At 44.1% G+C, this 16,860-nt stretch overlaps 1 protein-coding gene across 7 annotated transcripts in view; it reads right to left on the reverse strand.

Annotated features, from left to right (window-relative positions):
• The window catches only part of DPP8 (dipeptidyl peptidase 8), a 53,434-nt gene that overhangs the window by 19,103 nt on the left and 17,471 nt on the right, over positions 1-16,860 (reverse strand). For all 7 annotated transcript variants that reach the window (XR_014713207.1, XM_084640470.1, XM_084640473.1 and 4 more), the window contains exons 3-12: positions 16,443-16,712; positions 13,070-13,182; positions 10,156-10,329; positions 9,082-9,250; positions 7,619-7,729; positions 4,991-5,119; positions 3,886-3,947; positions 3,552-3,652; positions 1,412-1,589; positions 485-644 (exon numbers count right to left, since the gene is read on the reverse strand). Coding sequence is in view for 6 of the 7 variants with exons in the window: in XM_084640470.1 (XP_084496596.1) it covers positions 485-644; positions 1,412-1,589; positions 3,552-3,652; positions 3,886-3,947; positions 4,991-5,119; positions 7,619-7,729; positions 9,082-9,250; positions 10,156-10,329; positions 13,070-13,182; positions 16,443-16,701 (1,456 nt within the window). In the remaining variant the exon portion in view is untranslated. The remainder of the gene's footprint in view (positions 1-484; positions 645-1,411; positions 1,590-3,551; positions 3,653-3,885; positions 3,948-4,990; positions 5,120-7,618; positions 7,730-9,081; positions 9,251-10,155; positions 10,330-13,069; positions 13,183-16,442; positions 16,713-16,860) is intronic.

Below are 16,860 nucleotides of genomic sequence, written 5' to 3' on the forward strand. Positions count from 1 at the left end.
GGACATGACCCACATTACTACTAGACTGGTTAATCTGCAAGACCAGGACAGTATGTCAATAAACCAATCTTTTATCTTGACCAAAAAAGAAGCCAACAGAGCATATTTCTCAGTTCGGGCTGGGATGTGGGCACTTAATTTCCATTTGTGCTTCTGAAAAATCTCCCCCCTTGTTAATGAAAAAGAACCATGATTAAAACTGAAGCCCGTTACATACAGAATTATCTGTGCCATCCTTCCTCCTGCTACAAGCATACGTGCAAAGCTGAGCCAGTGAGTAGACCCAGTGATGTCAAGGAGACTAGTGCTATATAAAAGCTAGGGATTATGATGATGTAAATGCTCCAAAACTCTGCTGGATGGGGGCCAGTCTACACTAGGGAGGGAGGAAGAGATCTGTCCTGCCCTCTGGAAGTGGCTGCAGTTACTTCACCAATATTCAGTGACAACTGCCCAGTTAAAGAGAGAGAGTGGTATTGTTTACTTGGAGCAGGGAGACCTCCACATGATCGCTTGTATCTGCTCTCCTTCAAAACTGAGATGATTTTGTACAGGTGCCGGAACCCCGTTTGACATTCAGAGGCGAAAATAAACTCTATCTCGTCTTGGCGGGTTTGAGAGAAAACATGGAAGATATCATGGATCTGCAGAAACAAAGCAGTTTGTTCATGGCTATTGATAGGACTTGGACCACAATGGAGTCCCTGTGCAACTATTACTTCTCACTGATCCAGCACAGACAGGTGCAGAAGATGTATGTTATACCGTAGCATAGGGATTCACCCAACTTCATTCTATGGACCTATTATATAGGACAGCCCCAATTGGCAAACCTTACAGAGGTAAGAGGGTGAGGAACAGTGAATAATTTTAATAAATGAGGGAATTTTCAACGTGATTAATAGACACTGAGGGACATAACTGTTTTAGGTAAAAGATGGTTTTAGATAATTGTGATTAGGATAATCATGTGGGCTCTTTGGTTCCGTGCTTAGTTCTAGAAGATATACTGTGCTCCAGTAGCAACAGTCTGTTGAAATCTGCTGTCAGTGAAAGATCTAAGAGGAGCCTGAATCTAATATAATGCAAAGCGGAGAGACAGTGTAGTCTGATAGATTGGGTGATGGATGGGTTCTAGTCCAAACTTTGCCACTGTCCTGCCACATGACTTTGGACATCATTTGCCCTCTCTGCTTCCCTAACCTTTTCCTGGTTGGTCTATATTGCAAGCTCTTCAAGGCAGGGACTGTCTTACACTGTGTCTGTAAAGCACCTACCACAATGGAGACCTTTACCCTGATTGCATCCTTTAGGCACTACGGTAATGCAAATAATATCAATGCCATGAACTGTGTGACAAATAGTGCCCATAACCGCATACTGTTGGAAGAGTAAAAAATAAAATTCTTACATTTATCCAGATATCTGTTGTTTCTTCATAAATAGTAAGTGGTGTAACAGAGTCTGGCACAGCGTCTATTAGCTTCTGTCTTTCCATAGCATCATCTTCTACTGCGATAAATAATGCAGGGGAGATCAACACTATCTGTAGCCGTGTTTGGGAGCGATCCAGCAAGATGGACCAGGCACTATTGCAGAAAAAAATATGAATAATTATGAGTGCATTTCTTTTAAGTATTAGACAGCAGAATTTTATTTGACTCTTAATAACACCAAGCATTTTGGTGGCATCAAGAATGGTCAATTTCAGGTCCAGTTAGAAGATCCCTTTAACTTTGGCCAGGTAAAACAAATTTTCACTCTAGCATTTCAAAGAATCACGTCAGCTCTGAAGTAGGGGTAGAAAAACCAGTTTTGCCTGATTTCAGCCCCACTCAAACCCTGTGGTTTCAAAAGCTCAACTATCTCTAATGTTACCAGATTTGGATTCTGCAGAATGTGGAAAGAGGAGCAAAGAAAAGAAAAATCTAAAGGGAAGGAAGAAGCAGAAGTTTGTAAACTGAAATTTAAAAGCCACTTGTGAAGATATTTCTAGTCTTCTTGGATGCTTAAAAAAATTATTCTGAAGCTTAAATGGCTCGACAGTGTCCTCTCCAGTGGATCCAATCAGCCTGTTATCCACGTAGCCTTGTTAACATTTCTGTAGGAAGCCAAGCAAACACAGGAAGCGGGCTCCTGTATTTCTTCCATGAAAAAAAAATGTTAAAAGGAGAATGTCAGCTTTTGATCCAAGAGGTGGGATAAGTACAATTCTTGTGAGTTAGAAACACTGCACCACCTTGTCTTTAGGGTTAAAAGTTTCATGTAAATGTAATTAGCACTTACAGTGGGGTTTCTGACCAATGAGTTTGGTCAGCAACCATGGCCCAGTGGTTCAGGTACTACCCTAGGACTTGGGAGCCCTGGGTTCAATCGTCTCCACATCCACAGACTGCCTCTGTGACCCTGGGCAAGTCTCACAGTCTCTCTAGCACTCAATTCCCCATCTGTAAATGGGGGTATCATCACTGCCCTGCCTCCCAGAGGGATTGGGAGCTGTGTTCCCTCTAAGCCACACGACCACCCAAGAGTCAATCAAGTGCCGCGCACATCTAGCGACGTGTGCTTAAGTGCCCCTCCCCACCGCTGCTCTGCAGCCACATTGCTCCTGCCCTCTGCCTTGAAGCCCCTGGCCAGCTGCTCCCAGAACCCTCTGGCTTGCTGTGCCGTGCAGAGCAGAGGTGGGCTGCTGATGTCAGGGTGTTCCCCTCCTACCAACCAGGTACCCCACCTCCACAGAGCAGGGGTGGGAGGACAAGGCTCAGGAGCAGAATGGAGTTTCTAGCAGCTGCTGCGGTCTGAACGAGCCTTCTGGTGAGTGCTGCTGTGCTTAAAGAGATAGCGCATGGTCTCTCATAGACTTCCCCAGCAGCCAGCATACACACAGTCTCTGTCTCTCTCTCTCTCACAGACAGTCTCTTTCACACTCACTTCCCAACACATACTAGTGTTATTGTTGATACTTTTTGGTACTTCCTGCAAAGCACATATATTCTCTGTAATTTTATTCTTTCAAAGTGCTGTTATTTTAGTTTTTATACTGGTCTGTGCATTTCATAATTTTATTTCTCTCTTATGCTTAAATTTAATTCTTTAAGTAGTGAGTTCTCAGATGCCTAATCTGTCCTGGCTGGAGTTATCACACCTATGGTAACTTATTAAAAATACATATTATATCTAGGTTTTTTGCTTCTATTGGAGGCACACATCCACACGTGATCTCGATATTGGTGCATGTAACAAAATTCATTCTGCACATGGATGGAAAAAAACAAAACAAAACAGAGGGGACACTGATTGGGAGGATAAATACATTGAAAAGACTGTGAGATGCTCAGCTACTATGGTGACTGGATCAGATAAATACCAGAGACTGATTTGACTCTCTTTGATTTTGAAGAAGTGCCCCCATCCCCTTCACTCAAACCAGGGTGGAGCGATGCATAAACAAGAGCAGGCTTATGCCAGAAAGAAAGACAGAGCCCAAAACAGCCCATTTCTAACTGTATCACCCCAACCCCTGTAAGCAGAGACAGGTTTAACATACGCACTATTTTCCTTCTGGAGTCCACCCAGCTCTTGCAATATACTCTATTCCTTCAAACAGGATCTCGAATGGCTGCACTAGTTCTTTATCCATGACAGCTGCAATCTGTTGAAGACAACAGCAATTCAGTGACACTGGAATAACCTCACCACACACACACACACACCCCAGGTATCTGACACTAGAAAGGGCCTATCCTGTTTGAAACACTGATCCACAGATTAAAATTTGACAATTGCGCATCAAAGAAGTCTGTTTGCTTTGACATGAGATACTAATTAAATAAAAAGTCATAAATGTCAAATTAATGTAGGAGATAAATGAACCTTAAAACTTACTCTTCCTTCAGCATCAACTGTTATTTCTGACATTTTGAAAGTGACCTTTGGATTTGCTGTACCTATAAAACAGACAGGTGTTAGCAGTCACACACAAACGGTGCAACAGACAATGTGTTTGCCTCCAGGAGGACACACCCAGGTTTCCGATAATTCTGAAATTCAGTTCATATAGAAATGAAAAAAGCGAAGACGCTGATTACCCTAAATGTGCTGTCTGTGGAGGGCATGGAATTCAGGTCAAAGAAGAAGTAACAGACACATCTGAGATTTAGGGAGAGGAGGAGGCATCGAGTGAAACTGCATAACCTGCTAGAAGAGCAGCAGCTCTCCAGAACAGATATTGATCTCTTTAGACTTGCAGCACGATCTTCACACGCATTTGTAAGTTATCTCTCCACACGCCTACATGTCAGTTCTGCCTACCCACTTCCAAATATCTCAGTACGCCAGTGTCCAACAATATTTGTTTCCCACCCTCCTGCTGCAATACAGTGTCTATAAAAACCCAAGCCTGGCTGCTGGAGACACTTACTCTTGCCATTCCAGGGGCAGTGACAGGACCACTAGCAGTAATATTGGGTCAGGAGCACACACAGTCTGTGGCCCAGGCTCTAAGCAGAAAGACAGCACCAAATGCTCCTAACCCCCATGCCACATCACTAGTGTACTGCCAGCAGCTAAATACAAAACCCTCAGTAAACATGTGATCACTCTGCAGAGTTCAGACTGAGATGTTGCAAAGAGAAACAAGGCCACACTGTCAGATAAACATGACAGCAGCTCCAAAAGAGGGAAGACACAGTGTGTGGCCAACTCACGAGAGACCTAGGTTCAGCAGTGAACTTAGGACCAACACCACATTGTAGCCAGAAAGCTGGCACGGCCGCAAGTGAGTAGTCTGACCTCCATGGAGGCTGTTGCCCCAGCCATATTCAGTCCACAAGCACAGCACTCAATTAAAGGAGCCACACGGGCAGCACCATTCATAGAACCTTGTCTTTGGAGGCTAGGCTGGGCATTGCCATAAAACAAGAGGAATACAATGAGAGCATCCCAGGCGATGAGACAGGGGAAAGAGGAGAGAAGACAGCAATGGTCTCACCTGTTTTGGGATATCTAAAGGAATCCGTCCTCCTGGTCTCCAGCATGGGGGATGTGACATGAATAATTTCCACCTCTGACTCATCGTTTTCTTCATAAAGAATCCTAAGAATTTTGCCTCCAGTGACAGCTAAAAAGGAACAAATACATATATTATTACAGCTGTGCTGAATGTGAAATGTATCGCACACAGCAATACTGGGAGGAGTGGTAGATATGCTGGAGGGGAGGGATAGGATACAGAAGGACCTAGACAAATTGGAGGATTGGGCCAAAAGAAATCTGATGAGGTTCAATAAGGATAAGTGCAGGGTCCTGCACTTAGGATGGAAGAATCCAATGCACCGCTACAGACTAGGGACCGAATGGCTAGGCAGCAGTTCTGCGGAAAAGGACCTAGGGGTGACAGTGGACGAGAAGCTGGATATGAGTCAGCAGTGTGCCCTTGTTGCCAAGAAGGCCAATGGCATTTTGGGATGTATAAGTAGGGGCATAGCGAGCAGATCGAGGGACGTGATCGTTCCCCTCTATTCGACATTGGTGAGGCCTCATCTGGAGTACTGTGTCCAGTTTTGGGCCCCACACTACAAGAAGGATGTGGATAAATTGGAGAGAGTCCAGCGAAGGGCAACAAAAATGATTAGGGGTCTAGAACACATGACTTATGAGGAGAGGCTGAGGGAGCTGGGATTGTTTAGCCTGCAGAAGAGAAGAATGAGGGGGGATTTGATAGCTGCTTTCAACTACCTGAAAGGGGGTTCCAAAGAGGATCGCTCTAGACTGTTCTCAATGGTAGCAGATGACAGAACGAGGAGTAATGGTCTCAAGTTGCAGTGGGGGAGGTTTAGATTGGATATTAGGAAAAACTTTTTCACTAAGAAGGTGGTGAAACACTGGAATGCGTTACCTAGGGAGGTGGTAGAATCTCCTTCCTTAGAGGTTTTTAAGGTCAGGCTTGACAAAGCCCTGGCTGGGATGATTTAACTGGGAATTGGTCCTGCTTTGAGCAGGGGGTTGGACTAGATGACCTTCAGGGGTCCCTTCCAACCCTGATATTCTATGATTCTATGTTCCTTTGGGTACTAGTGGGGAAGTTATATCGTATACCACATGATCCAACTATCCAGTAAACTGTATTCGACCTTTCACTACACCAAACAATCATGAATCTCTTACAAATGCTGTTATCACATGGGTTAGTAAAAAGCTCTTCTTTCCAGGCTACATCTCCAGAGCATGAGCTGACCTCTCATGAAAAACAGAGAGAGATTAGCCCTTCTGCTATATATTGTACGTACTCCCCTCCCTTTGTTCTTTTCTCCAATATTACTATAGGGACACTTGCCTAAAAGCAAATCTTCAACCTTAAGAGCTCATTTCCTTCTCTCCCCCTCTGAAATCATGGTTTTGTCTGGGGCATCATGCATTAAGCAGCAAACTGTTGCGAAGTTACAAACAGAGGGTCATACCGCAAAGCGGGCTGAGAAGCAGGAAGTGAAATTAGGCAGAGGCGTTGAAGTCATTTCCACCCAATTTCTAGAGAAAGTCTGTGACACTGGCAGACCATGTGCCAGCCCAGGCCTGACTGAGCACTGACAAACGTATAGCCAGAAACCAGTCTTGCCTATCTGCGTGTTCGCATTATCAAAATAAATATTAGATGTTAAGTTGATAAGAATATGCTTAGTGTTTTATAAAATGCTTGTGGGATGCCGCATGTATTGTTCTCACCCAATTACACCCCATGTTATAAGGTAACAGCAAACATTTGCATTGTATATACACCTGCAAGGAGGTAACCCATCAAATAGAAAGAAGCCTCAAGTAATGTAAATGAAGGACTATAGCGGGAAGGTGCTAATTCCAGTGCATTTCAAAGCAAGTGGCCACTGTGTGTGATGATCGGAGATGAACAACTAAATACATTCCTCATCCTCCGATCATGAAAGAAAGAGCCCATGTGGGTCACAAAACTGTCAACTTGTTTTCTGTGAGAAGAAACTATGAATATGGACCCAAGAAAAAATCCATCATCTCCCGTTGGGATTCTATGAGAGCAGAATAACTGAATGAGAAGATGGCGATCTCCAGAGTTATTCTGGGCAGCCCCGAGAGATTTTTGGGAAACTGGCAAATTATGCCATCTCTGTTACCATTGGGAATTCACTGCAATTCACCTGTATATATATTTTACCTCCTTTAACCTTTCAATAACTCATTTATTTTTCCTAGCTAATAAATCTTTAGTTAGCTTACTATAGAATTAGCTACAAGCGTTGTCTTTGATGTGATATCTAGCATGCAAATCAACCTGGGTGAGTGACTGGTCTCTTGGGACTGGGTTTAACCAAAATATTTTCTGATTTTTGGTGTAAGTGACCATTTATCATATAGTTCAGCTTGCCTGCATGGCAAGCTAGACTGGAGTGTCTAAGGGGACTGTCTCTGACTCCATTGTAATACTATTATTGTACTTTGGGACATCACATTTGGTACTAGGCTGGTGAAATCTAATTATAGAACATACTACCAGTTTGGGGAGCCTGCCCTGAAGTAGGCACTCCTGGTCGTGAGCCACTCCAAAGTGACGTTTCATGCCTGTCAGACAGATTACATTTAGCACACTTACTTGGCTCAGCATTCGGACACCACCAGTAGCCAGTGTATCTATCAAATTCCTCCTGAAGCACAAAAGTAGCTACCCCAGCAGATCTGGGATCCTCTTCTAGGTTGGCCAATTCTGAACAGGCAACAAGAGAAAGAGTTAGCCAAGATCCGAGCTCTTCTGCTGCCACAGCACCTAAAAACACTCTCAAGTTGTGTTTTCCCAACCGTTGGCCAAACTCACCCTCAGGATAAATTGACTGGAAGAGGAAAACAAGCCTTCCCGCTTTCTCAACTTCCAACCAGTTTCTCAACTTTGAATGAACTAGTACTAATGAAGAAAATATTCTCTTTGCACCTGCTAGCTTAACTAAAAGCTAAAGTAACTACGGCAAAACCTTTTCTGTTAAAAAACAGTACCAGCATTCATTCCATTGTAAAGACTGAAAATAATATAGATCCTTAATGCAGTGCATGACATTGTGACTTACTTATAAAGCTTGAGTTGACCTCAAAAGTTAAAGATGTTTTCCTCCTGCTTCCATATATCATCGAAAAAGCAGCACCGTTAAACTATTTAAAATTTGAGGAGGGCTTATTAATGCAGCATTATTTATTTATATGGATTTTAGGAAATTAAGGCCTCAACACAGGTTGTCAGTTTCATGTTTAATGGGTTTAAATTTAAAAAGAAGAATGTATTTAACTCTTAAACATAATTAATTTTTAATTGATTTTTATCCACCCTGGAAGTGGGTATTTCCCTGTTCCTTCATCCAAGTCACACACTGGTATATCTGTAAAATACAAGGAGGACTCGTGGCACCTTAGAGACTAACAAATTTATTTGAGCATAAGTTTTCATGAGCTACAGCTCACTTCATCGGATGCACGATGAAGTGAGCTGTAGCTCACGAAAACTTATGCTCAGATAAATTTGTTAGTCTCTAAGGTGCCACAAGTACTCATTTTCTTTTTGCGAATACAGACTAACATGGCTGCTACTCTGAAACCTGTAAAATACGGTTAGGGTGGAAGCAAAGGAAGAGAAATTATTATCTGAACATGAGGCAGAAGCCAGTGTGCAAGTCAGAAGCACTTTAGATCACTTCCAAGAGCTTTGCAGCACGTCTAGTCACTGGTGGGAATTCTCCTCCAGTTCTGCCCAGCTCATAGCGCCTCCATTCTGAAGGAAGCAGTCACGGGGAAAAGGGAAAACCTTGGGTTCAACGAGAAAAGCTTCTTTGATGCATTCAAAGAATGAGCCACCTTGCCAGACTTCATGAACATGGAAGTGAATTGCTCCACAACGCCAGCAGAAGAAACACAGAGAACATACAGATGGCCAAATTCAGCCCTGGAATAACAGGGCCAACTCCCATGAATTTCAATAGAAGCCATTAATGCCAGTGCCAAATTTAGTCTAGAGAATACACACACACAGCTGAAGAGATTAAAGATCTGGATTGTAAACTGAACATGCATTACCGTTATGGACAAAGGTTAGCCTCCTTTCTTCTCTGGTTAGTATATTAGAAATCCAGATGTCATTGCTATGGATAAATGCAATCCAGTTTGGATCAGCTGGGCACAGTTTTGGATCCATCCGTATGTTTGGACAACTGGTCTCCACTAAACTGGGCTTTAAGGGCTGTTGCTGTTTAAAAGAAGAAAAGATGAATTAGACAGCAATATAAAACACATCGACAACAGGAGCTAAACTGTTACTCTGTTCATCTCCAAAAAGATGGATGGTTTCCATTAAGTACAGATACAAGTGTTACTGGAAGGTACAGTAGCCAACTTCTACTTGCATTCAAATGCTGGGGCTTAGCGCGAGAAGAATCCAACCTTTTTTGACCAAGAAAAACATAAAATACCCACATGCTGCCGGTAGGGAAGCTTCTGCTGCCACTGTGCCTACTGCGTGGTTCCACAGATGCCACGCTAACGACCTTAAGACAGACACCTTTCATCAGCACTAGCAGAAAGTCAGCTTGTTTACAAAGGCTCACTGCACTTTAAAAAATTGCATCCTGATGGATGACCTGGCTGAAGCACGTAATAGCCTCATTTGCTAAACCCACTGAGAATGCAGCAGCATCCATCAGATGATATGATTAGACTGACATCAAGCATTTGTTACATTAAAAAGAAATTACTCTGGCTTGGAAGTCGGAGTCCAGCTTCAGCACTTAGGCGGCAGTGACCCCAGCTGCTCTTTCACAAAGTTCTCTATTCAATTCTTCAGCCCAATCTAATGAGTAGAAACCTTGTAACAAGTAATTTCACGGAACGACTTTTACAGTCTCCAGATTTATGATTTAGTGTTACTATGCACATTCCTTTCTCCTCTTCGCCCATCTGCTCAACATTACTAGCCGTCGACTTCACGTGATTCCCCCCCACCCCCATCTCTAGAATGCATTTCAGTGACCCTCAGCATATTTGTACATCCGGAGCTGGCTGCTTGATCTACAAATCTCAACGCCTGGACTCTTCTGCAAACAAATTCCTGACACAGTACATTAACATAAGGATTAGCAATGTACTTGAACTCACAGTAAATCCGTGAGGGCCGCCGTCTTTTACGTGGTAAATTCCACTGCCAGCCTGAAACAGAAAGGTGCCGCTTTCTCTGTGATAATCATAAGAGGCAATTCCAACTGTCCCAATGCGCTTTCTCTCTCGCAGCAATTCTTCTTCGCGGGAGTACATCCCGTAGTCTAGGGAAGCCTGAATAGGGAGAGAGAGGAGAACTCATCTGGCTTGCTCTACTTTTTACTTGTTCTTCTCATGTACAGAAAGCATCTTCTCTGGCACCAAAGAGCCAAAGATGGCTGGCTGCTTGAGTCATATTCTAGCATCTCTGGCAAACAAAGAAACGTGTTAATCTAATGAGAATCCCACTGGCTGCAAGCAGCCTGCTCATTCTTGAGTCTCCGTCCTCGTACCAGTAACTTTGGGCCAGGTTCAGATCTCACATCATTGTAAAGCCGGTTGTAATTCCGCTACTAATTTAAATGGTGTTAGTCCCAATTTACACCGGGGAGAACAAGAGCAGAATAAGGCCCTGTCTGAGCAGAAGTCCTGCTGATATGAGGTAAAGGTAAGAGTCTGATCAATAGTGCCCCTTTGGGTGGAAAAGAGGGTAGGAGCAGATAGTGCCCCTTTGGCTTTTTAGCAGTCTGGGAAGTCTCCCCGCAACAGTCTTTGGGGATCTTATTTGAACCAGGGCAACAAACGTTTGTGATGTCCCTCGTAGACACAGCCATTTTCTTTGTAGGATCTGCGCTACCCTTTCCCAGTATCGGTGCATGGGCAGACATAGGCCAATTCTGTCTCAGGAGTTTTACATACACCCTTTTGAGCCAATGAACAGGAAAAGAGAGGAGAATGTTCCTTCCTGCTGGTTTCAGATCTGATTTCTCAAAGGAAGGATGGAAGCCAAAAGTGACCTCTGGCTGGCCTACACACAAGTTGCACTGGTTTGACTTAGGGCTTGTCTACATGAGAAAGTTGCACTTATATAACTTGAATTGTTCTAAACACAGTCAAACTGGTGCAGAAAGGCTGTCTGGACACTCTCAGTTCAGTATAAGAATAGCTCATTTTGGTTTTTTTTAAACCTGCTTCTAATCAATTTAAGCCGGGGTGGCCAACGTGAGCCTGAGAAGGAGCCACAATTTACCAATGTACATTGCCAAAGAGCTACAGTAACACGTCAGCAGCCCCCTCATCAGCTCCACTCCACCCCACTCCCGATCAGCTGTTTGGTGGTGTGCAGCAGGCTCTGGGGAGGGGAAGGAGCAAGGCTTGGCAGGCTCAGGGGAGGGGGCGGGAAAGGGTGGAGTGGGGGGCAGGGCCTGTGGCAGAGCCAGGGGTCGAGCAGGGAGCACCCTCCGCCCCCGGCAAACTGGAAAGTTGGCATCTGTAGCTCCAGCCCCGGAGTCGGTGCCTAGACAAGGAGCCGCATGTTAACTTCTGAAGAGCCGCATGTGGCTCCGGAGCCCCAGGTTGGTGCCCCTGATTTAAGCAAAACCAAAATAAGCTGCTCTTACACCAAAATAAGAGCATCCATAGAGCTTGTTAACTTTCTTGTGGAGATTTAGTTAAATTGTTGCAAGCTTCAATGTGGACACACAAACTGGTTACACTGGTTTTGCTTGCCCTTACTTGCTGCAAGCTAAACCAGTATAAACCAGATTTCAATGAATTTAAAGCGTATCCACACAAGATTGCGCCAATTTAAATAAATCAGTTTAAAACTCACCCCCCTTTCGTTAAAATTAGGCAACTGTGTGCACAGACCAGGCGCTAGAATGAGCAAGCGTCTGGAAATGCCTAGGGAGCTCTAGGTTTACAAGGGAGATGCTGCCTTAGGAGAAAGAAGCAACCTGGGCCAGAATGGTGCTCAGAAAGCTGCACAGTTTGTCCATTTTTGCTTCCAGACCCAAAAACCTAGTGAGAGTCGATTTTTGTTTTCAGCAAATCACTAGTGAGTGCTTTACTGCTATACAGACAAGGTCCACACACCAGGCATGTCTGGCTGGCAGCTTGATGGTTACGAGGCAAACAGAACGTGTTGTAAAAGAATTAAAAATGTCAGCGGTGACTAGAGAGGAAAAGTAGTAACACAGAGTTTAACTAACTCGAGCCAAGATCCACAGTGATCAGCTGGGAGGGATGAGAGCACCACGAGCATTTTTAGTAGGACCTACAGCCTCATGAGGGGACAGACTGGTAACATCCAGGATGCTCACGTCATAGCTAATGCAACAGGGGCAAGTCCTGCCACCCTTCCACACCAGAGGACTGCTGCAGGTTTGCTGAGGGGAAGGACAAGGACACAGGGAGACCACATAAGGGGCACGTACCACCTGTGCACTACTGAGTGTAGCTCGGAACTCCAACATGAGGACCAGAAGCAGCTGGGGGATTAAGTATATGGATCAATAACCCCCTCCACTGCATGGTATTCACTGTGGACTCCCATAGTCTTGCCATTGACACAGCAGCCATACAGTAGACTGGTAGAGGAGGATTTTGGGGAAGGCAAAAGCTGTAACACCTTTAAACCAACTGTATCAGAAGTCACCTGGACTCATTAGAAGTGAGGCTTCTACAATAAGTCCCTTGCTCTTCCTTCAGAAAAATTACTACAACAGATCTGCTGGAAGCTACATGCAGCAATTACAACCCCGGCAGGGGGAGCAGAAACCACCCAGAAAAGGATTTTTTTTTTTTAAAATGATTTATGCATGTTGTAGCCTTTTGTAAAAGTTGACAAGATAAGATCTTTTTAAAATTTAACAGTAAAGCGCTTAGCTAAGCACGAGGGAAAGTAAAAACGTTTAAGACCTTAAGACATTCACTGCACAGCCTGTTGGTGGCTCACAACTGCAATAACTCCAGCTTGCCTGAGCAGCATGAATGCCTGCCATGAGGGAAAGAAGGTGTCATCATGTTCACGTACCTGAAAGAGATCCAAAAGGGGTTTCCAGGAAAGCATTAGGACTTCAGCTTTGTTTATGGTTTTGGGAATTTCCGAATAGAAAAGCGTGTTCTCCCTGTTCTCGCCAGACATGGCTATAAAGAAAAATAGTATTCATTCCCAGTTATTGAAATATGACAAATGCTCTCCCAGGAGTTGATAAAGACAAACCAAAAGACACAACAGCAGACTGAGCAATTGCCTTCCTAAGGGGGAACCACTGAACGTCTGCACATTGCAGCCTCATTCACAGCATGGGATGGTGGGGAAGGGGGACGCTGCAAGCAGAAAAGGAGGAGGTGCCTGTAGGTGAAATTTTGGAACAAGGCACCATACCAAGCACACAGGCATGCTGCCCCCTAGCACACTGACATTCCCTGGAAAGTCTATATCAGGACCTGTTACTGAGGGACAATTCAAAATCAAGCTCCAGAAGCAGGGCTTCTTAATTATTAAAAGCTCTTTGCCGGATTACAGAGTCACGCCCCTTGCCTGAAATGGTATGTCTACACTGCAGCTGGGACAGCAAGCCTAGGCATACCCAGGCTAGCTTTGCTTAAGCTTGCTCATTAAAAATTGGAGCGTCGCGGCGGTTGCACAGGTGGTGGCATGGGCTAACTGCCTGAGTGCATACCTAGGGTCTGGAGCAGGACTGGACTCCGGTGGCTAGCCGGTGACACTGTGGCTACACTGCTATTTTTAGCAAGTTAGCTTGGGCATGCCTATGTGTGGTGCAATCCCTGCTCCTGATTGCAACATAGCCATACCTCAAATGAGAGGGTTTCCAGCTACCTTTTGATGGGGTTTCTCCCTCACCCTCAAAAAGTACACTTGTTAGACAAAACAAATCCACACATTTTTAATCTTCAGCATGGGGGTTGGACTAGATGACCTCCTGAGGTCTCTTCCAACCCTAATATTCTATGTTTTATAACCTTTGGGGCCAACTCCTACTCAAGTTAATGGGAGTTTTGCCACTGACCTGATTAGCAGCAGGATTAGACCTAGTTACGAATCACTTTCAACATAACAGTCACTCTTCTGCCTAAACATTCTTTACCTCCTTTTGTTAAAAGGAGCCCATAAGATTTCTCCAAAATGAAAGAACAATTTCTCTTTATTTTTCATTGTTTACTTTGTCTCTAGTCAGTTTCGCCTTCCCTTGTTTCAGACAGACGCTTTCCCATTATTTGCGTGGGTTTTTCACGCAGCAACAACAGAGAAAGGTATACCTTTTAAATATATAAAAGATTGCGATAGTAAAACTACAAGGAGCAGCAGGGTAGGTGCAGTTCCTGATTTCCTGTTTGGATATGTAAAGTTAAGTAAAGACTTGGAAAACCGCTATCATGGTAATAGGGAGTAGGCACCCACACACACAATTTCTTTGCTTGATAAAGTTGCCATCCCTCTCCCTTCCCTTCTGCTTGTTAAGGACTGATAAGCGTTGCAGCTGCATAAGGAATGTGGGTGTCTAAAGAAAACACTTCTTTACTCAAAGGGTAATCTCCCCCTTCCTTCCTTTCCCAGCTACATAGATGAGCTTGGGGTCATGGCTCCTTCCTCCCCTCCCTGCGAACTGCTGAGTAAGGGAATTTTTGGCTACAACTACTGCAAAGAAATGCATCTTCAAGGTAAAAATGGCTGTATAATATGCTTAAACAGTAAACAGGGGCGGCAATAATCATATTCAGTATATAGCTATTAATATTCATTGTATGGGCGTTCATATTACTCAATAAGGGCTTTGGGGGTGTTGCAACAAATGTAGGTATTTATATACTAACTTAGATAAAAAAAAGTGTGCCGTAACTAATCCAGTGCTTGCTCGACAACTGGGTCGAGGGGAACAAGTACAGCAATAAAGAAGCCCATTTACTCAATCCGCCTCTGGGTCCTCCTGCTCAATCTCTAAAAATTACTTTAAAAGTACTGCTATAAATGGATGAAGTGTCAAATTAACCATGTCCATGAAACTGCCTCACCAGGGTGCTGTGAAGGCCAGTTAAAATGTTACTAACTCCCATTTTATGAGAGGGGAAACTGAGGGGGACAGATCATCAGTTTCAGGTTTTGGATCAGCTTGTGGGCAGACTGTGCCCCCATGTGGCACTCCATGGATTTCATTGAGGTTCCACACCTTCATTCTGAATTGCTAATCAGACTCTAAGGGTACATTTACACAGGGATAAGAGACACACAGCACAGCTGTGGGTGGCTCAAGACAGCTGACTTGGGCTCGCAGGGCTAAAAATTGCTGTTTGGACTTTTGGCATTGGGTTAGAGCCCAAATGTTTACACAGCAGGTTTTCATCCCTGGAGCCTGAGCACCATGAGCTTGAGTCAGCTGACCCAGGCCAGCCGCAGGGTTTTCTCCGCGTGTAGACTTTCCCAAGAAGCAAGCACTGAAGTCAGAATTCAGCTCTGGCTCTGTTTTCTGAACAGGGCTTCACCACTCCCTGTAGACTGGATTTTTCATGTTTACTACTGTGGCTTTTGGACAGAAACCACAAAACCTGCTAAGCCCCGCCCCCATCATCTGCAGTACCTTTCACACTACAAAAATTACATGGAAGTACTAAAATTGGCACAGCATTGACTTAGAACCCCAGATTTACCCAGTTTAAGTGAACCACAATTAGTAAAAATGAGTGAGAAGTGAGGAGAAGAGGCCAACAATTTTAATACATCCATTCACGAGAGAAGCCAAAGATAACTACAGGAAAAACAAAGCATTTCATTTGTGTAAATATATATGTCCCCATTTCTACATATCCTCCCAGCTATCTGCAGTGACCCTGGAAAACATGCTCCATCTGGAACAGCGGCATTGAGGTGTCTGAAAATTATGCTTACAATTTCTCTTTTTAGGAGGCTAACATGCAGATATGCTATTTTCCCCCTCCATCAGGGTGCAAGCAAATAGGAAAAACAGATCAAATTCTACCAATGTTTGGGGGGGGAGAAATCAAACTTATTTTCAATAGACTCAAGTCCATAACAATGAGAGACATAAGCCCAAAAAGACCTCCACGGGCGGCCACTCCATCTCCCCAGCTAGTGCAGGGCTGTTCCCGAAAGAACACTTTCTAATTCTTTGTCCAGTTCTAAGAGTCCCAAGAGATGACGTTTCCACCACCCTCCCCTCTTTCCTTTGGAAGATTTTTTTTCACAAATGTTAAGGCCTGAAAGGACCAGGACGATCAGTTAGTCTGACCAGCAATTGTAGCATCAAGCCCATAACGAGCCCTTCTGGTTTTGCTGTCCAATACATCTTATTCACAGGAAGAACACGAAAACCACCACTGAGGTTGTCTGGGTTTGAATCAAGACATGGGTCACGCAAGCAACTTACCCAGATAGTAGACCCTATCTGAATGGAGTCCTTCAGGGTCATTTTTCTTCACAAACGTGAAATCATGAGGAGCCTTGGCCACCATGTAGCCATGGTATTTCCTAGTGTCTGTGAGCAGTTTTTTAAGCTGACTCCAGGAATATCTTTCTACATAGAAGGGTTCCAGTGTTGGCTGCTCCTCTGCCTCAGCATGCTCCTCGCTTTCAGACGTTCCAAAGATTTCAAGACCCAGCTGTTCAGTTTCCATGGCTGCTGCCATGTTGCATGTTTCTGGAAGAACGGGACAAAGGGGACACTTCAGACAGCTGCCTTTTAGCATGCTAGCAAATATACTCCAAAAAAGAAATAGCCCAGCAAAAACAATACAAGCAAACTGCTATTTCAATACAAGTTTTAAACAGAGATTTTTATTTTGGAA

This window comes from Lepidochelys olivacea (assembly GCF_965140295.1).
Source record: "Lepidochelys olivacea isolate rLepOli2 genome assembly, chromosome: 10".
Lineage (NCBI taxonomy): Eukaryota > Metazoa > Chordata > Testudines > Cheloniidae > Lepidochelys > Lepidochelys olivacea.